Source organism: Eulemur rufifrons, chromosome 24, assembly GCF_041146395.1.
Source record: "Eulemur rufifrons isolate Redbay chromosome 24, OSU_ERuf_1, whole genome shotgun sequence".
In the NCBI taxonomy this organism is placed as follows: Eukaryota; Metazoa; Chordata; class Mammalia; order Primates; family Lemuridae; genus Eulemur; species Eulemur rufifrons.
This window is the reverse complement of record NC_091006.1, coordinates 18998262-19021018: the sequence shown is the minus strand read 5'-3', so window position 1 is coordinate 19021018 and position 22757 is coordinate 18998262. Positions and strand designations below refer to the sequence as shown.

The following is a 22757-nucleotide window of genomic DNA, read 5'->3' as shown; positions in this document are numbered from 1 at the left end:
AAAATCCATGGGATATATCAACAAAGGTGTTTTTTTTTTTTCTTTTTTTTTTTTTTGAGACAGAGTCTCACTCTGTTGCTCAGGCTAGAGTGAGTGCCGTGGCGTCAGCCTAGCTCACAGCAACCTCAAACTCCTGAGCTCAAGCGATCCTCCTGTCTCAGCCTCCCGAGTAGCTGGGACTACAGGCATGCGCCACCATGCCCGGCTAATTTTTTTTCTATATATATTTTTAGCTGTCCATATAATTTCTTTCTATTTTTAGTAGAGATGGGGTCTCGCTCTTGCTCAGGCTGGTCTCGAACTCCTGAGCTCAAACGATCCGCCCACCTCGGCCTCCCAGAGTGCTAGGATTACAGGCGTGAGCCACCGCGCCCGGCCAACAAAGGTGTTTCAAAAAAAAAAATCCATGGAAAAAGAAAGGAAACTAGTACAGATAAACAATAAGTGGACCAAATAACTTCCAAATTCACTGAATTCATTTACTTAAAATAACCTGCCATGCTGGCAATACCCTGTGTCAATAAAAACACTGACTGGCTTTGTTATAATAGGTATTAAACAGGGATATACTGGAAAATAGCCATAAGCATGTATATGCTTAGCCTATAAATATGATTCCTTATCTAATGTATCAAATCTAAATTATTAACCATGAGATTCAATCTCTATGACTTCACATACTTCATTTTCCATTGCCTTGTCTCAATTAATCCTCTAACTCCCTACCTCCATAAGCTCTGTGCCTCTTTTCTGTCCTCTCTTATCTATCTATGCATATCTCTATCTTGTATATATCATATAATACTGTAATTGGTCTTATATGCCTAGCTTTCAGTGAGATTAGAAACTATTTCTTGTCAATCTTTGTGTCTATTATTGTATCCAGCACACAAAAAAATCACAAAGCAAATGCTTAGTAAACATTTAGTGAATAAATGATTAAACCAGTGTATGAAATGTTAACTGAAAAAGATAAAAGGTTGATAACATGACTGATTCCAGAAAAGGCCAACTATTAAAAAAAAAAAAAAAAAAACAAAGAAACCCAGATCACTTATTGTTAAATCTTAAAAGGTACCACTTTTTTTACACCAAAACTAATATTTTACTTCATGAAAATATATTTTGAAATAAAACTATATTCAAGTCTATACCTCTTAAGTTTTTAGTATAATTTTGCAATAAAAGCATAAATACAATAAATATCCTTGTTTCAAATACACAAGCTAAGAAATAAAACATTAATAAAAGTTTTAACTTGTGGAATTCTTGCTTTCTAGCTTTTTATTTTATAGGGTTAAATCAAAGACTATTTTAAATGCATGATAATTTTAAAAAATAAGATTATACCATTATGCTTTCTTAACTCACTTTTCTGTTTTGAAGAATATTGCACAACCATCCACATGCTTTCTCTCCTGCTCAGACATGATTTTGGCACGTGACTTTGGAGAAAAAAATCCATCATATCCACGCTCCTTCAATGCTGGCAGAAAAAGAGTGAAGTATTGCTCTGTTTCCACTTCCTGAGATGAAAAAAAAGTTATCATCTACATGACAGAGGGAAAACTCTGATTAAGATATTAAAATGTTCAGCATTATGAATAATGTGTGATTAAGTTAAAATAATTCACATAACAGGTATGATCTGACTATCTTACCTTATTTCTAGCAGCTGCCACTTGACAATGGCAGCTTTTTAAACATGAAAGAGCCAGAAAGGTGACATGGCTTTCTTGTGCTCACACAGCTAGTTAGTAACAGGAGCAAGATTATACCCCAGGGCTCTTGATCCCCAGTTTAGAGTTCATTCCACTATTCTCCACTTCCTCAAGACTGGTAATTAAACAGAGCAATTTGAGCATATGATAAATTAAATGGTAGGGAAGAGTAAATTTTACATATAAAGAAGTAATTTTTTAAATTATTTATCCTTCTGAACCATGGTAGACGGGAATGATACTCAAGAGTGAGAAATGTTAAGATCTATTAACAAAAAATTCTACTTTAAGAAATTTTCAAGTACCTAAATACCAATCATCCAATGGTCTGTTAATTATTAATTTAGACTATTCTTTGACTCATAAAATATTAATAAATCTTTCCAAATGAAATAATCAAATATGAAGAAATGATTTATGTATGAAGATACTCATAATAGCACAATTTTTAACAGCAAAACCCCATACACAACTAAATGTCCAACAGTAGGGAAAAGGCTTAATATATGTTCATATAATTGCTTTTGAAGAATTTCGGTAACATGGAAAATCTATTAGGTGCAATAAACAAAATATGCCAATAATGTGATATCAATTTTGTTTTGCAAATATATCTGTAAATAAATTGGTAAGTGAATAAAAAGAAAATGTATAAAGGAAAATATTCTAAAAGTTTTAACATAGTAACTGTTTTCAGGATATGAGATTAAATGTTTTCCTCCATAATACTTTATATTTTTTCAAAGCTTTCAACTTATCTAAAATAAACACTTTATAATACTATGTAGTATTATTTTTAAAAGAAAACAATTTCCTTAAATTGTTATGTTTTAGCCTTCAAAGTATACTTTAATTAGAAGAGTACCAGGCTGTTATCACTGCCAATACTAAACCAAAAGGTGGAAAATTAAGTACAATAGCCTAGTTTTGTTTGCCTACTCCTCCAATTCTGTGTCAGTGTTTATAAGAAATTTTAATTTCTGAAGACTTATTTCTTGTTATTTTCTAGGCAATATAAAAATAAATTATCAAGGTACTCTATAAGAAAAAATATTTAAAATAATAATTTTTCCTCTCCAACTATGTTGAAATGAATGTGTGAAATCATAAAACTTTTAAAATACTTTTAAGTATTTGAGGTGATGGATATGTTAATTTGCCTCATTTGTTCATTCCACACTGTATACATGTATCAGAACATCACTGTATCCCATAAACATATAAATGTATTTGTCAATTTAAAAAAATTGTAAACCTTTAAGCATTTAATATGCTTTGAAAGTTACTAAGAAAATAATTACTAAAAACTACTCAATTCTTTTTTTCTCATCATTAGCTAAATGATGAAAAGCAGTAATAAAATATACTTCATGAAAACGTGCTGCTTCTTCAGCTAAGTTCATTACAATAAAGTGTTATAAAACAGAAGAATCTAAATTTCAGAGGTGCTTTATAAAGTAAGGCAAAAATGAATGATTTATAGTACAATATTTTTAAATGTTTATCTTTAAGAAAATAGCTGTGGGCAAACACTTTATTTTTTAACAGACTCCATAATAAATTAAATTTGTATTCCTAAAGATGGGAATCTTGTACAGTTTTCTTTAAGCAATACCAACGACTTGTTCATGAGGTGAATTATTCACACAGATAATGGGTGAAATTATTTTCACTTAAGAAAACAGTAAATGAATATAAGTGGATGGCTGTACTCAGCAAAATAGTTTCACTGTGGAAATGTGTTAAATGTTTATTTAAATTGTCCTTTATTTTAAGAGGAGAGAAAATAAGTCCTGAGTTTTGTTTTGAACACAGGATCTCTCCCAGAGGTAAGATTTTCTATTATTTTTAAGTTCACCTTTAAGTTAAAGACAATTTAATTTCTGTGGTGTTACCTGAAGACTAATGATATCTGCGTCACAGTTAACAATTTCTTCCATAATTCCCTTTTTCCTGTATTCCCAGTTTAATGCCCAGGATGGGCAATAGCCATATAGCTGCCGGGTGGCGTATTTATCACATAACACATTGTAACACATAACCGTGAATGATGCTAAGAAGTGAGGGGAAAAAAAAACAACAGACAAAAGGGAGAAAATTAGGCAACTTTTTCTAAAGCAGTATCATGTGTACACCTGCACAAGCACACACACATATCCCAAATATCATCACTGTAAAATGTCTAGGCAAGATTAAGATTTTGTTAATCTCTAGCTACCAAAACTTCACTGGAGTTCACCCTATCAAAGTTCTTTTACTTGTCTTAAATTAGACTAACAGTTCACATTTGAGATTTTTGAGGAAATTTATCTTAATAAAAATTCAAACTTTAAATTGGAGTGCTAATTTTTTTTATGTAATTTGCTGAGAAAAGCTTCTCAAACTGGATGAAACAAGGTAAATTTCTGTTTCATTCTAATAAAAGGGCTCTAATCTCAATTTTTACTAACAAAATATCCATACTTAATTTTGACGGGGGGCCTCTTACTGTTGTTACTACTCTGAGGCAGAAGAGAATGGGCTAACAAAATTTAGTTGTAAGAGAATCCTTTTTGCCAATCAAATGTTCATTTCTAAAATGAAATTCTCATTTTAAAATGTCCTTAACCATAAAAGGACTGTGAGCAAACTAATAGGCAGGAGAAGATGGTTTGTATCCCTGCTACTCAAAAATGGCTCTAAAGACTAGTAATATTAGTTATCACCTTGGAACTTAGAAATGCAGAATCTCTAGCCCCACAAACACCTATTGAATAAAATCTGCAGTTTAACAAAATCCCCAGGTGATTCATATGCACATGTACATTAAAGTCTGAAAAGCCACAATTTTTATCAGCAATCCCTGCTGCCCACTAGAATCCACTTTGTAGAGTGTTAAAAATAAATGCTGAAATCAAGGGCCTGACTTCAGACTAATTAAGTCAGAATACTAGAGTCTGGGTATTCATAGTTTAAAAAGTATCTCAGGTGATTATAATGGACAGATATAGTTGAGAATCACTTATTTAAATAAAATGTGAGAAATCCAAGGTGAAGTGACACTTGATTGAAGTTGGTTCAGTTTCAGATAGGAAAGGTATTAAGAAAAACTCAGTTCAGTGGCCCCCTGGGGGTCTGACTGGTGGCCCTTTTGTATATTGGGGGCTAAATTTCAGTTTGAGTTGATTTGTATTCTGATTATATATCTTGGAAATGATCCAGAACCATTTCCAAGCCATTACATTGTGAAGTGAGCACCCTGAGTTTACCTTACTCTGCTTCTCTGGATTTGAAATGTCATTTGAAAGTAAGGGGGAAAGAAGCAAGGCAGATTGTTAATTGCTTCATTCAGACTATTCCTAAAACTTTGTGAAGTGAGATTTCATAGAAAAAGCCAGAGGCTGCAATTATTATTATTATTTTTTGAGACAGGGTCTTGCTCTGTGGCAGGGGCTAGAGTACAGTAGTGTCATCATAGCTCACTGCAACCTCAAATTCCTGGGCTTAAGTGATCCTCCTGCCTCAGCCTCCCGAGTAGCTGTGACTACAGATGTGCACCACCACGCCTGGCTAATTTTTCTTTTCCTTTCTTTCTTGCTCAGGCTGGTCTCAAAGTCCTGACCTCAAGCGATCCTCCCAACTCAGCCTCCCAGAGTGCTAGGATTACAGGCATGAGCCATCATGCTTAGCTGCAATTTCTATAACACACCCAAAACTCTCCATATCTGTGTCAATGCCTGAGAATTAGCCAGCAATTTTTAAACAGAAGTGAAAATTAGCTAAATTGCTTATTATCACTATTCTCCTATACCCTGTTTCTTTCTGATACCTTTTTCACTATCTGGACTTGATCCCTACATAGTTTATCATTATAGTTTTTTGGCTATAAAGTACCCATAACCATCACTATTTACTATATACATTCCCTTATGCATCAGAAAAGGCATTTTTAACAATAAGTTACTTTAGTACTCAGATTCTACTCAGATATATCACAAGAAAAACCCATACTAGTTTATCAATAAGGAAAACCTCAGAACACATTACTTTGAGAACTCAGGAACTAATGAAAACTTGTTTCTACTGTTCCTTTTATTTCTTTTTTGTTTTTCCTTTCTTTAGAGACAGAGTCTCACTCTGTCAACCAGGCTGGAGTGCAGTGGTGCAATCATAATTCCCTGTAATGTCTAACTCCTGGACTCAAGTGATCCTCCCACCTCAGCCTCCAGAGTAGCTAGTACAAGTGCATGCCACCAAGCCAGGCTAATTTTCTTTTAATTTTCTATAGAGACGGGGTCTCACTATGTTGCTCAGACTGGTCTCAAAGTCCTAGGCTCAAGCAATCTTCCTGCCTTAGCCTCCCAAAGTGCTGAGGTTACAGGCCAGGGCCACTGCACCCAGCTACTGTTTCTTTTCTTAATGGAAATATAGCTGTGCAATATTAGGAAAGCTTTTAAGATTATGTTCACTCATGTTCAAAGGGGATTAGTTTGGTGAACTAGAAGATTATATTTTTAACATCAGCAAGGGAATAATTATACACTAGGGAAGACCAAGTATAAAATAAATCCACTTAAGGCTTTGTAGAAACTTTAGGTATTCCTTTTACTTAGACATCAATGGGCATCCTGATAATAGGGGTGTTATTCATGGTAACACCAACACAGTGCCTCTTGTAACAGGCAGATACTGTGGCAATAGAGTATGGTGGTTTTAAAATTATTTCCTCTGAAGGCACAAAAATGTATATATTATGCTATTTCTTAGTGTTATCAAAATGCAAATAAATCCCTGAAGAGGTTACATATCCCACATTTTCCAATACTAAAACAAATGACTTGTTCTGAATCCTCTGGCTTCTTAACTTAAAAAAAGCCAAAAACTCACAAACAGAAGGGCTTTATATGGTTCAAAATGGTTCATAATAAATTCTGTGATTTATCCTTTAAAAATTATTAAAGTAGCAGTATTCCATGAATGGTTTAACCTTCATATTGAAACAGTTAAAATTTTCATCTAACTTTAAAATGAAGTTAGCTGTCATGAAAACTATTACTCCTATGACTAAAAAGACATTTGGAGAAATAATAATTCATAACTTATTTTGAGTAGAATTCTCAAGCACAAAATGTCCAACATGTAGTAAGTAGCCCTGTAAATGTCAATCCATTTTGGGGCCCCACAAAGAGATAATAAAGGTTTGTATCTTCTACATTACTACAATTCTAGAAATGTTAGATTATATCCTTATATTGCTCAAATACTCACCCCTCTACTATTCTGTCACTCCTGAACTAGTATCATAATTTTGTTGCCAACATATCAAATATATACCCAGTCTAAATTATTATTCTATAAATGTTATCCATCTACCTCTCAAGAAAGATAAAGTAACTTAATAGCTTAAAACTTTTCAGAAAAAAATTCATTATCACTCATTTTTCTTAAATCACCCAATACCATGTGAAGATGCCATTTTGAAAACTGTATTACAGAAATAATTTTAAAACCAAGAGCTGCATTACTGTGAAAGATACAAAATATTTGTATATAGGCCTATTTTAATGTGCATTTTTAAAAGTCTATCCATTAGTATTTTTAAACTCATGTACTCACAAGAGGTAAAATGAAGGCTTGTTAATTACAGATAGCGAAGCCCAAATGGTATTTTAAGTATTTCTGAAAAAAGTCAAGGAAAAATGAGAAAAACTATTTACCTGATGGCAGAATTTGGTCTCGTTCTTTTAAAGTAATCCATGGCCTCGGAGGAAGCTGCTCTGGATGAACTGAAAAAAAGAAATATTGTAAATATAAGTTACTTTCATGTATTTCTAAAATCAATATCATTTAGTTTATAATGTCAAATCAACCTGTTTTCTACTCAGCTGCCATAGCCAACAAACTAACTTAAAACTCTAAAGCTGAAATTTAAAGAAGATTTAGAAGCCAAAGGAATTTTAAGAAGACCTATGCAGAGAACACAGAACTAATATCAGAAAAGAACATTAGGAAACTCATTAATGGCATTTCCACTTATACAGTATTTATGAAAATTATTAATACCTATTTAAAAACCTAAGTAAAATCTTAGGTCTTAATTACATATGCAAACTGTGTTGACCCAGCCTTATGCTCTTCTGGGAAATCAAAGCTATGTGAAATTTTAATGTACTGATGACTTAAAAGTCTCAAACATTTTTAAAATAGAAAAAAGCACATATATATGTGTAATAAAAATTAGTGAATTTTCTAATATAGTATTTGTTTCCTGATTTCACTCTCTCTCTCTTTCATAATGTCAATGCAAAGCAAGAGATAAGCAAAGAACTCCATTGTACAGAAAAAAGGAAGGCACTTGTTAATCATTAACTGCTCAATATGGTTATCAATACCAAGGAACTACATGCTACCAGATGAAAAAAACTCACTACGTTAAGATTTAACTGCTCCATTTCTTTCCCTTTTAAAAATACTTGGAATTATAGGACAACTTGATTCAAGTATATAGATTTGCCCACAGTATTAGTGGCTGAGAAATGTATTCCTTTAAAACAAAAAACACTATCGTTATCCAGCTGTGGAAATTTTAACCAAAGTAGCCCAGATCTTTAAACTGTCACTGTACTAACCGTTTTGGTGTTCCAAAAGTCTACCTAAAGTGTACTATTCTAATTTAGCAGCCATACTTATTGCAGACTGAAATGAACGTAACTTCACATATACCATATCTTTCCAGGAAAGAAATGAAGGTTACTACAAGATGACAGACAAATCTTCCAGCTGATTCAACATAGAAAATAATCATGCCTGCTAGGAGTGCCATGCCAGAATCAGGCATCTGTCTCAAAAGTGGAAAGCCCAGTATATAAATAGAATAAAAGGTAAACAAAGAACTTTCCAGCTATTGGGATCCTTAACAGCAAAATCTACCTAAGTTGGCTTTGTTAAAAATTCAGAAATCAAAAAACTTTTCTAAATAAAACAAGTAAGGTAATGTCAACATTTTGGTGCTTCCCATATCTTAACTAACATACCACAATATATCAGTGTAAATAAAATAAATAGTATTCACCAACAATATCCAAAGAGCCAAAAACATATGAAAGGATACTCTATTTCACCAGTAACCAGTATAATTAAAAAGATGAGAAAGCATATTTGTTACCCAATACAAATTTTTTAAGTTTAATATCTAGAGTTGGTGGTGATGATAAGAAGCAGCTACTTGCATATACAGCTCATTAGAATATAAACTAGTACAGCTATCTGAAGAACAAGTTGGCATCATCTTCTAAAATTTAAAGCATCCATGTCCATGTGACCTAGCAGTTCTATTTCTTGGGATCAGACCTATCCGCTTAAATCAGCATTCAAAAAGATATTCATTACACCATTGTTTATAACAGCAAACGCAATGGTAAATGGCTAAATAATATCCATTTTAAGAAATGTCTATGCTATAGTTTTTTAAAAAAATATATATGTGTTATGGAAGAAAAATATTCATGGGATACTGTGGAGTTTTAAAAAGGGTAGAAAACTACATCATTAAATGTGGTATATTTTATTAGAAAACTTAAAAACTGTACACTATAAATAATATAAAAATTCTAGTATAATTTTTGTACATAAATTCCTACCAGAAAGTAAAAAGATACATATCCAAATCACAAGTGTGATTAGCTACATGGAGGGGCCTGGGATTAAAGGTAGCAGTCAAAGGAAATCTCAGCTTTAACATGAATTTTAACATTTTTACAAGAAGGATAATATATTTTAAAAAATAAGAGTTTCTCAATAATAATATAGAAGAATACACTCCTGATCTTCAAAACTATTAAAGAGGGTAGGGAAAAACTCTTAAAGAGAACACAAAAGCTGTACTGTAAGAAGAAAGATCAATAAATTGGATTAGAGTGTGTTAAAATTTTTCTATTCATCAAAAGACAAACCAAGAGAATGGAAAAATAAACAGCAGCACAGGAGAAGACATCTACAATACATATAACAAAAAGCTTATTATCTAAAACATATGAAGAACTCCATTAAAATTACACATCCACATCACACACATGTCATATGGCTGGGTCAACTGTATATCTATACAGACAAGAGAGATATTTCATTTTAAAGCAAGTTAGAAACAGCAAACATATGCTGTATACACATTAAACTATCACATATTCCTAATTCCTTACTTTTAGACCTCTGTAATAAATTTGCTTATTTCTCTTCCAATCAATTTTTAGTCTTATTATGCAAAAACTTTTTAGATATTAATTTGGTTTTACCTTACTTTAAACTTTATTTTTTTGTGTGTGTAAAGGTATCTTCTATGATGAAGAGAATTTAAAAAGAGTATAGCCAAAATATTGTGATGATGGCCTCTGTGCTCGAGCTTATAATTATTCTAGCTGTTTCAGAACTCTGTATTTTAGAAAGACATTATTCCAAGGAAATATCTGCATTTAGTAGTATCTCCATATTTTTCCCATATTTTGAGTGCTAAAGGTGTTAGGTTTGTTCCAGGTGGGAACTCAAGAAGTATGTATGGGACAGAATGCGGTTAATAGAAAACAGAGGTTTGTGAATCAATAGCTGCAGGGGTCTGGAGAGTCCCTGGAGGTTGTAAACCTAACAGACAGCTGCAGCCAGCATTCCTATCCCCCCTGATGAGGACGGAACTACCCTCCTCTCTTATCTCTACAGGATGAGACTGACCCAAGGGTCCCAGAAATTGTTTGTTTGAAAAAAATTTTATTACAGCAGCTGTTCTGGCCCAGGTACTCACTCCCCCCTAAGAAACCCTCTATAAAACCCAAGGCTTTCCCCTCCCCTCAGTGTGGATGTTCTTTGGCCTCCACCCATCTGCACCCAGATGCCCAATATAAACAGCATTTTGCTACACATGAGAATTTGTGTGTGTCTCTCTCCCTCAGCTCCAGACCTAACAAAAGGAAAAAAATATTTTAAGTCAAATATTTAGTAGCCTTTTTATATAAGAAAACTTTAGTTTGGAACACAACTATTTTAGGCAGATGAATCTGGTGTTCTTAATTTAAACTCTGCTTGCAAAATTTCCACAAATGTGCAGTGAATCCAACTAGTCATTTCATTTAAACATGCAAAATGTGTGGTTTCCAAGTAATTTGCATCAAATTCAAACAACTAATAACTACATAACTTTATGATTAAGAGTAAGACAATCTTGAGTTCATAGCTTTGGCGTTAATTAGCTATGTGTAAATTACTTAAGTCTCTGAATCTCAGAATTTGCATCTCTAAAATGTGAGTAAAAATTCCTACCCTCCTAGGTTCTTAGAAAGATTAAACAAGATAATGTAACTAAAGCTCCTAATATATTGCTTGGTAAATAGAAAACACTCAGTATATAAAAGAAGAATGCCCCACTGCCATGGGATATACCAACGGAAGGAACTCCAAATGTATAAACAGTTATAAAAAATGGTCAAATATTCTTGAGCAACATGTGACGTATTAACTAGTAATAATACCTGTAGAGTTTACTTTACTGCTTTGTCACTAATAGTTACCTGCAAGATTGTCAAGCATGAAGTTCAGTAGCTTTCGGGTTCCATCGGGGTCCTGGTATAAGTTGAGAATATCCTGTGATAAAGGATTGCCTAAAGCAGAGACAAAAATAAAACCTGTAAAACTTACAATTGGAGGACAAAACAGAAATGTATACTATAAAACAAAATATTAATTTTCTAAATTGAATTCTACTGTATTTGTTACATACATTTAAAGAAGTTATACGAATTTAAAGAAATATTCTTCTTTGTTAATACAGTATGAAGAAAAGCATTTAAGAAGTTATGTCTTGGCCGGGCGTGGTGGCTCACGCCTGTAATCCTAGCTCTCTGGGAGGCCAAGGTGGGCGGATCGTTTGAGCTCAGGAGTTCGAGACCAGCCTGAGCAAGAGCGAGACCCCATCTCTACTAAAAATAGAAAGAAATTATATGGACAGCTAAAAATATATATAGAAAAAAAAAAATTAGCCGGGCATGGTGGCGCATGCCTGTAGTCCCAGCTACTCGGGAGGCTGAGACAGGAGGATCGCTTGAGCCCAGGAGTTTGAGGTTGCTGTGAGCTAGCCTGACGCCACGGCACTCACTCTAGCCCGGGCAACAGAGTGAGACTCTGTCTCAAAAAAAAAAAAAAAAAAAAAAAAGAAGAAGTTATATCTTTCTAGATTTCTCTGTTTATACTGTATAGCTAAAACTTGGGCTTGTCAAAAACACTTATGTACATACATAAACACATATATGTTAGTCTTAGTCAATTCTAAAGTAATATCACAACCTGGCACCTTGAAGTAACCCTGTAAGTTTTACATTTATCTTTGAAGACAATATTCTAACTGAAAGACAAACAGCCCTATGTGAGAAAGAATGAGTGATATCATAAAGAAGAGGTCTCCCTAATTAGAATATTCATATTATCTATGAAAAAAATGAAGATATTTCAAATGAGAAGAAAATCTGTTACCAAGATGGGTTCATGAAATATGAGAGAAAAATAAGAATTTTTGCAATACTGACCAAGAATATCTAAGTACTAAGAGTACAGATTTATCAAATATCAAAAAACAAACTGTTATTAGCAGACTCTATAGTCCCTTAGGAAATAAAGGAGGAATTCATCAAGAATAACATGCAACAGTCTAGCATTCAGATTTGAAAAAATACAAACTATAGAACTTCAAAAATGAAAGTTCTAATTATTAAAACAAATAACAAGCAAACAAAATCGTCAATGCAACACACATCCACCAGAATGGCTAAAAAAAATTTTTTTTAATGAGCAAACCTGTTAGAAAAATTGTGGAGTGCCTGGAACTCTTCTAAATTACTGGTAAAATGTAAAATGGTAAGCTTTGAAAGTCTAACTGGAAGTTTCCAACTGACTTCAAAGTGTGAAAAGGAATCTACCTGGGTTGATGGAAATGCTCTATATCTTTATTTAGATGCTGGTTATATAGGCGTATGCCTATGTCAAAATTAGTAAAGCTGGATATTTAAATATTAAAGTACTTTGCTGTATATAATTATAACTCAAAGTACTAGGGGAAAAACTCTTGATGAATGAATTAGGCAGTAGATTACACACAGCTGAAAAGAAAATCAATGACCAGGAAAAATGTATTCAAAGAAATTACCCAAAATGCATCACTGAGTCCCAAAGAAGGAAAACATCAGACAATAAAAGATGTGGAAGTTAGAATAAGAAAGTTTAATATACATGAAATTGGACATCTAGAAAGAGAGAACAGGAAGGATTTAGGTTTCTGATCTAACATGTAAAGAAAGAGCTTGGAAGCAGTCACTCCTGTCCTTACAATAGAGGACAAACTGCTGCCCCAAACAAGAATATACAGAGAATCACAAATTACTGGGAGTAGAAGCCCACAGCTGAAACTAATATCTACAGAAACACTTTAAACTATAATTGACGGGCCGGGCGCGGTAGCTCACACCTGTAATCCTAGCACTCTGGGAGGCCGAGGCGGGCAGATCCACTAAGGAAATTTTAGCCTCTGACACCATAGCTACAGGAAATAGTTAACACAACTAACTCCTAGCAAGAAAGAAAAATCAGAGAGAGGAGAGAAGCAAAAAGAGGCAATATTTGAAGAGGAAAGGATGCAAATTTTCAAAGGCTAATTTTTTTAAAAAATTAATAAGCTGATATAAGAAGCACGTATATACAAAACAGTTTATGAAAGGACTTTATTTAACGAAAATAGATTATAGTGCAAACTAGAGAATGCCAATGACAAATAGAAGATTTTAGAACCATGTGGAGGGAAGGGACCAATCACATCAAAAGAACATGAGAAGCCAGGTGTGGCGGCTCACGCCTGTAATCCTAGCACTCTGGGAGGACGAGGTGGGAGGATTGCTTGAGGTCAGGAGTTCGAGACCAGCCTGAGCAAGAGCGAGACCCCGTCTCTACTAAAAAAAATAGAAAGAAATGATCTGGACAGCTAAAATTATATATATAGAAAAAAATTAGCCGGGCATGGTGGCGCATGCCTGTAGTCCCAGCTACTCGGGAGGCTGAGGCAGAAGGATTGCTTAAGCCCAGGAATTTGAGGTTGCTGTGAGCTTGACGCCCGACACTCTAGCCCGGGCAACAGAGCGAGACTCTGTCTCAAAAAACAAAAAAAAAAAAAAAAAAAAAAAAGAACATGAGAATGGCACGCTTTGACAACAGAAGCTAGAAGCTAAAATACAATGAAATAATATCTGCAAAGAGTTGCAAGAATTGTATTTGAGACTTCAAACACTCATCTCTCAGTTATTGAAAGTAGATTAAAAAAAAATTAGTGAAGATGGAGAACAGAACATTGTCAACCAACATGACCTAATATTTATATAATATTCAACTCAAAATCAGAAAAATATACATTCAAGTGTACATGAACATTCACCAAGAGATCATATTCTAGGCTAGAAAACAAACTGTAACAGATTAAAAGTAAATGAAAACATACAAAGCACGCTGTCTGCAGATAACAAAATAGAATTAGAAACTAATAAATATCTAAAAAAATTCCCAAATATTCTGAAATGAAACATCACACTTCTAAATAATCCATAAGCCAAAAAGACAGTCACAAGAGAATTATAAATATCTGATATAAAACACAATTAGGTAAAGCAGGAATTATAAATCTATGTTGATAGGTGCACAATGCACAAAGATTATATTTGTGATAACCACAGCATAAAAGAGAGATGAATGGAGTTGCAGGTGCAAAGGTTTTTTTAATATTCTTGAAATTAGATTCCTGTAAATTAATATGTTAATTATAATCCCAGGGTAACCACTAAGAAAATAAATTCTAATAATATAGCAAAAGAAATGACAAAAAGAATTGCACCAGAACCCTAGAAAATATCCATTTAACACAAGAGAAGGCATTAACTGAGGAACAGAGGAACAAAAAAGACAAAAGACATAGAAAACAAATAGCAAAATGGTAGACATAAATCCTACCTTATAAGCAATTGCCTGAAATGTAAATGAATTAAACTCTCCAATTAAAAAGCCGCGATTAGCAGAATAAATAAAAAGCATGATTCATTATATGCTGTATACAAGAGATACACTATAGAGTCAAAGACAGATAGGTTTAAAGTAAAATAGAAAAAAGTATGACATGCAAATAGTAATCAAGAGAGAGCAGAAGTGGCTATAGTTTAAAAAAAAAGGGTGAATAATCTCAATGTCCTGTATCTATGAAAGGAATTGAATTATAAATTAAGAATGTTTCAATAAAGAAAATTCCAAGCCCATATATTTTTACTGGAAAATTCTACCAATCATTTAAGAAGGCAATAATAGAAATGGTTTGCAAACTCCTCCAGAAAATGGATGTATTAGCAACATTTTCCAGAGAAAGTATTTGACCAAATTCAAATACTTTTTACACCAACAACAAAAACTCTCAAGCAAATGTGAAATAGAAGGGAAAATTATTTAACCTGAAAGGACATCTATCAAAAAAACTACAGTTATTATCAATAGTGAAAGATAGCACTTTCCCCCTAATATCAAGAACAAGAAATAGATGTACACTGTTAGCACTTCTATTCAAGACTGTACTTGCCAACATGATACGGCAAGAAAAAGAAATTAAAGAATATATATTAGAAAGGAAGAAATGAAACAGCTTCTGTTCACAGATGAAGAGTTTATGAAAGCTCCTAGAACAAGTAAATTTACAAACATCAAAAGAGACATGGTCAACATATTTTTTAAAAATCAATTGTATTTTAAGTCTATACAATAATTGAAAATTTAAAAAGCAGTACCATTTACAATAGCATAAAAATATCAAATAAGTATAAATCTAGCAAAATATCTGCAAGATCTTCATGCTGAAAACTAAAAAACTGTATAAAGAAATAAAGCAGGCTGGGCGCGGTGGCTCACGCCTGTAATCCTAGCACTCTGGGAGGCCGAGGTGGGCGGATCGTTTGAGCTCAGGAGTTCGAGACCAGCCTGAGCAAGAGCGAGACCCCATCTCTACTAAAAATAGAAAGAAATTATATGGACAGCTAAAAATATATATAGAAAAAATTAGCCGGGCATGGTGGTGCATGCCTGTAGTCCCAGCTACTCGGGAGGCTGAGGCAGTAGGATCCCTTGAGCTCAGGAGTTTGAGGTTGCTGTGAGCTAGGCTGACGCCACGGCACTCACTCTAGCCTGGGCAACAGAGTGAGACTCTGTCTCAAAAAAAAAAAAAAGAAAGAAAGAAAGAAAGCAAAGAATATCTGAGTAAATGCAGAGATATACTAGATTGAAAGACTCAATATTAAGTCTTATTGATTATTCCCAAACTGATCTACATATTCAACACAATCCCAGTAAGAATTCCAGCAGGATATTTAGCATAAATCATAAGCTGATTACAAAATTTATATGGAAATGCAGAACATCTAGAAGTGTCAATGAAACTTTGAATAATATGAACAAAATTGGAGAACTCACAATACTTAATACCAAGGTTTAACATAAAGCTACAGTAATCAAACATTTTGGTATTGGCAAAGATCAATGGAAGAGCATGGAATATCTAGCAGTAGACCCACATATATTTGGTCAACTGAATTTTGACAATGTTGCAAGAGAAATTCCATGTAGAAAGGAGAATCTTTTCAACAAACAGTGGTTGAATAACTGAGTATAAATATACAAAAGAATAAACCTCGTGCCATATACAAAAACTAATACAAAAGGGACCATTGCCCTAAAAGTAGAACCTAAAACTATAAAATTTCTAGAAGAAATTCTTCATGTGCGAGGCAAAGTTTTCTTAGATGTGATGCCAAAGATAAAACTCAGAGAATAAAAGAAGTAATAAATTGAATTTCATCAAAATAAAAAACTAATCTTTCAAAAGCACTGTAAAGAAAACAGAAATGCAAGCCGCATAAAATATTTGCAAAACATATCTTAAAAAAGGTTAAATCTGAATATATGATAAACTCTCAAATCTCAATAATTAGAAAAAGGCATCCCAATAATAAAACTAGGCAAAAGATGTGAATAAAAACTCTACCAAGGAAAATACATTGATGCCACCATATCCTATTAGAATGGCAAAAATAAAAAATGTTGATAATATCAAGTGCTAACAAGCAAGTGAAACCTTTATATTCTTAGTGGGAATGCAAATGATACAGCCTCTTTGGCAAACAGTTTGACAATTTCTTTTGACGTTTAACATACACCTACCATACAACCTAGCAATCCCACTCTTAGGTATTACCCAAGAAAAATAAAAACTTATTTCACACAGAAATCTGTATGCAAATATTTACAGTGCCTTTATTCCTAATCACCCATAACTAGTAACAACCCAAATGCCCTTCAACTTGTACATAGATACAAAATTTGTGGTTCATCCATACAATGGAATACTATTCAACAACAGAAATGAATGAACTATTGATACACACAGTACAGATGAACCTCAAATGTGTTATACTAAAACAAAGAATCCAGACCCAAAAGGCTACATGTTATATGTTCTCACATATGACATTCTGGAAAAGTAGTTGCCAAGGGCTGACAGTAGAAGGTACTGACTTTAATGGGCATGCATTAATTTTGGAAAGTGATGAAATAATTCTATTTCTTGATTGTAGTGGTGGTTATGCAACTACACATCTGTCAATATTCACAAAACTGTAAAAAGAAGTTAATTTTTCTAATTTGATTAAATATAAACAGTATATCAATCAAAAGTTGCTTAAAAATTAATCTTTAAAAAATTATTTAAGATACAGTTTCAAGAGTAACCACTACATGCCTACATGAGAATATAATAATTTCAAACCAACAGAAAGTATACAGAGTGAGAGACAAGAAAAACAAACTATTTTTAGAAAGATAAAAAAGGAAAATAACACAAACAGTAGAATCAAAAGATAGGATGGACATGGAGTACTACTCAGTCACAAAATCAATGGTGATTTAGCTCCTCTTGTATTATCCTAGATAGAGCTGGAGCCCATTCTACTAAGTGAAGTATCACAAGAATGGAAAAACAAGTAGCACACGTACTCACCATCAAATTGGTATTAATTGATCAACACTTATGTGCACTTATAGTAGTAACATTCATCAAGTGTCGGGTAGGTGGGAGGTGGGAGGAGGGGATGGGTATACTCACACCTAATGGGTGCGGTGTACACCATCTGGGGGATGGACATGCTTATAGCTCTGAGTAGGGCGGGGCAAAGGCAATATATGTAACCTAAACATTTGTACCCCTGTAATATGCTGAAATAAAAAATAATAATAAAATAAAAGATAGGATGGCAATAACATAAAAATATCAATAATTAAAATATTTGTAAAAGAACTGGTCTGAACCCACACATTAAAAAGTCTTATATATTAATTATAAGAGATATACCTAAGCATAAGTGAAAAAAGGTACACTAGACAACCATTAACCAAAAGAAAATTGGCAGAGCTATAATATTAGAAATATAGACCATAAGACAAAATCCTAATAAGAGAGAAAGAAGCTCACTAGCTAGTATTAGGTCCAACTCACCAGAAGATATAACAATATTAAACTGGTAGTACCTAATAAAATAACCTCAAAACATATAAGGCAAAAACTGATTGAATTACACGGGGAAATGAATAGATCTATTTTGATGGAAATTTTAACAAATAATTATTGAAAAAGCAAACAATTAAAAATTTCTAAAGACATAGAAAATCTGAGCAATTGTACAACTTACAAATTTTATCTAATGGACAAAACTATAGCCCTGTGCCCAACAATTAGAGAAAAACATCTTTGTAGATACAGACAAAACATTTAGAAAAATTGATCACATAGTAGGCCATGAAGCAAGAATCAACAAACGTTTAAGAACTGGCTCATACTGGCTACCTCATTTGTCTATAATGCAATTAAGTTTAAAGCTTAAAACGATAAGATAACAATAAAAATAGCTAAATTTAAAATCACACATGCATGGAAATTTTAAATAATATTTTAAATAACTGATGCATCAAAGATGATATAACCTATATTAAAAATACTTAAACCAAAACAGTAATGAAAATATTTCACATCAAAATTGTGTATGCCACAAAAAGGAAGCCAAATACGCAAAGGCTTAAATGCTTATATCCGAAAATATTATTCATTCTAAATATGGATAAATCATATGTCCAACTTTTAAAAAGAGAAAAAAGGGGGGAAAAATCACAAAAACAGATAGAAGGAACAATTAATCTTAAAAATGAAGAGGGATGATATAGCTACAATTAGAATAGAGTCTAAGAATATACCAAGATAACATTATAAATACTTTTATGCAAATAAATTTGAAACCTTAAAAAGCTGATAAAATTCCAATAGTACAGATATGGCCCAACAAAGCTGACTCATTAACTATTAGAAATTTCTCAATAGTTCTTATAACTACAAATACATTAAGATAGTAGTTAAATATCTTTCACAAAGAAAACACCAGGCAATGACAGTTTTACATGTCTGTTCTACTAAACTTTCAAGGAACACATTAGTTCAATTTTACATAAACTTTCAGAGAACTGAAAAATACGGAACTTTCCCCACTGTTTCTAAGATCAATATAAACCTTACACACACTTGAATAAGAATAATGAAAAACAAAGGACTACTTTATTCATAAACATATACAAAAAAAATATATATATATTATTGAGAGGGGTAGTCTACCATGGGCCTTGTGCTTCCCTCTGCATTCTTGGTGAGTGTGACAGATTCCAAGGCTTATCTGTCTCGTGATACTGAGCAGTTTCTGTAACTACTTATATAAGCAACTAAATAGGTCAAGGCAACCACAGCATTACTACCATGTAACTGTTTGTTTCCCTGAGGAAACAGGACTAGCTTTTTGCTGCTTTCTACAATAAGTGCTGCTTGCTTGAAAAGTGCTGAACCCTTGGACCTGGATTACTGGATTGCAATACAACTCACTGTGTATACAGCATGCATCTGGGCCCATTTTGTAGCTTGAGTAATAATGTTCTTTGTCGCTGACCCAGGAGTCTGGTGTCTTCTGCCAGTATCCATGAAAAACCAATTGGCTAACTGATTAGCTTGTAAGTAGGGTAAAATCTCACTGTACATTTCTTGATAGAGATCATCAATTTAAATCCAGTATTGTATAAAAGCATATAACAACATGGCCAAGTTGGATTTATCTCAGAAATGCAAATGTGGTTTAAACTGGAAAAAAAAAAAGTATACGTATAATGTACCAAATCAACCTTTGACATGAGAAAAATAATATAATCATCTTAATAGATGAAGGAAAGCATTTGATAAACCATCAGAAAAAGGATGCAAAGTAGGAATGGAAGAAAACTAAAAAAAATTTATTTACCAAAAACGTAGAGCAAATATCATTCTTCACAGAAAAATATTAGAAACATTTCCTTTAAAATTGAGATTAGAAGGATGTCCAGAATTGATGTTTCTATTCAACATTGTATAAAATATACTAGTCAGTGCATGAAAATAAGGGAAAAAATTAAATATATAAGAATTTGAACAGAAACAAAACTGTCACTTTCAGCAGAGGAAATGATTATCTGCATAAAAAACCAGAAGAATTTGCAGACAAATTTTTAGAATGAATGAGAGTTTAGTCAAGAAGATTTACTATAAGATCAATTTAAAAAACAAAAAACAAAATCAACTGTATTTCTATACCCAACACCAATAGTCCAAAAAGCAAACAAAAAAACCTTAAACAAAAAAAGGGTTATGGTTCACAAAAGGAACAAAAAAATGTATAAGGTACTTAGAAATAAATCTAATGAAAGATGTGCTTGACCAGTGTGTAGAAAGTTATAAAATTTTATTCAAAGACATTAAAGAAGATCTAAATTAATGGAGAAGGAGCCTAAATTCATGAACAAGAAGATTCAATATTATTAAGATGTCAATTCTTCCTAAATCGATCCAAAGAGTAAACGCAATTCCAAAGTTCCAATAGAGTTCTTTCATGAAACTTAAACTGTTTATTACGTATGAGGAATAGTCAAGGTGCCCAAACTGTCAAGACACTGCTAATGAAAAATGTGAAAGGACTTCCAAAACCAGATACCAAGTCTTAATATAAAGCCAATTAAGATAACAGCAATTGGTGCAAGGTTAGACAAATTAACCACCAGAACAGAACAGAAATCTCCAAAACAGACCTAGACATAGTTGATAAACGAGAGAGGTGAATGATGATCAATGGGCAAAGGAAAAACTATTTACTAAATGACATTGAGACAACTGGTTACTTGTAGGGAAAAAACAAGATTAGATCCTTCCCAAAATTAGACTCTTCATATCATATTTAAAAATCAATTTGAAATGAATTAAAAAATTAACCATGAAGAGCAAAACTTTAGAAACTTTAGAAGATAATACCAGAGAATGTATTTCTGACCCAGGGTAGGACAAAATTTCTTTAACAAGACACAAAATGCACTAATTATAAAAAAAAATTTTTTTTATTGAACTACATTAAAAATGTCAAATCTACTCATTAAGAGATACTAGAAAGAAAATAGGAAAGCCAGAGTGGGAGAAGACATTTATAACACAAAATAGAAAAAAGTTAAGAATTCCTCCAAATCAATCAGAAACAACCAAGCTGAAAATAAGGAAAAAAAATTCAATAGTAATTTCAAAGAAGAAACATTAATGGCCAATAAACACATGAAAAGATGCTCAATCTTGTTAGCCATTAGCAAAATGCAAATTGAGAGTACAATTAAAAACTCATAATAATTGGCAAAACTTTAAAAAAATCTGACAATACCAAGTGTTGGAAAGAAGACTGAAAAATGGAAACTATATTACTTTGAAGAGTATATTGTAATACTGCTTTGTAAAACATTATGGCATTACCTAATACAGCTAAGGATGCACAAACCTCTACAACCTAACAATTCCACTCCTACGCACTGTATCAGGAGATGTGTACAAGCATGTTCATGACTGCACTGCTTATAGTAGCCAAAAACAAAAATGGAAACAATCTAAATATCTATAGTAGAATGAATAAATTACAACATATTTATATATCAGAATACAACACAGCAGTGAAACAAATGAACTGTGATTAGATGCATGCATCAACATGGCTGAATCATAAAAACATAATGTTGAATAAAAAGCAAGTGACAGAAAATGACATTTCAATAGGATCACACTTATATAAAGGTTAAAACACCTTTAACAGATATATACATAACCCCAATATCTAAATTCAAGACAGTAGAAACCTCTGGGAGAAGGCAGTCAGATGTAATAATGAAACAGCACACAGGAAACTTAAAAGTTATAGGGGATCTATACCAACAAGGCATGGTTATACCTATTTCCCCATAATTTCACCAACAATTATTTTATGAAATTTTTAGAATTCTCCCAATATGATAGGCAAAAAATGGTAATTGAGTATAGTTTCAATTTACATTATTAAGCATGAAATTGATCAACTCTATATTTTAGAACCATTTGTATATCCTTATGTGAACTATTATATGAACTATAATATGTTTTCTACTAGACTGTTTTCTTACTGATTTCCAGAAGGTCATATATAACACAGAAATAAGTACTTTGCCTCCTATATAAATGACAATTTTCCAAGTACATTTTTAAACAATTTTTTAAAAATGTACCAAGAATGTTCATAATGGGAATACAGTTATGCATTTATTTTCTTTAAAATGTATGTTGTCACTCTTTTACATTATGATATATTCCATGAATAAAACAAATTTATACAGTAAAAGAAAGTACTCCACTGACATGTTCCATTTTATTTTAAGGGGGATAAGTAATTCTTGGAAGAAAGCTAGAAATTTTTGTAATTATTAAAGTCCTACATATTTCTATGACCTAGGATATTAATGTTTAATGCCTGAGAACAATTTGTTGGCATATATGTCAGAGAAAGGATTGCCTTACATCTTAGGACATGAATTCTAAATTATTTTAAA

The 22757-nt window shown here is 32.6% G+C and overlaps 1 protein-coding gene across 1 annotated transcript in view; it reads right to left on the bottom strand.

Annotated features, from left to right (window-relative positions):
• The window catches only part of CNOT6L (CCR4-NOT transcription complex subunit 6 like), an 87845-nt gene that overhangs the window by 22034 nt on the left and 43054 nt on the right, over positions 1 to 22757 (bottom strand). The window contains exons 5-8 of the mRNA XM_069457112.1: positions 11255 to 11344; positions 7418 to 7486; positions 3617 to 3774; positions 1372 to 1526 (exon numbers count right to left, since the gene is read on the bottom strand). Of these exons, the coding sequence (XP_069313213.1) occupies positions 1372 to 1526; positions 3617 to 3774; positions 7418 to 7486; positions 11255 to 11344 (472 nt within the window). The remainder of the gene's footprint in view (positions 1 to 1371; positions 1527 to 3616; positions 3775 to 7417; positions 7487 to 11254; positions 11345 to 22757) is intronic.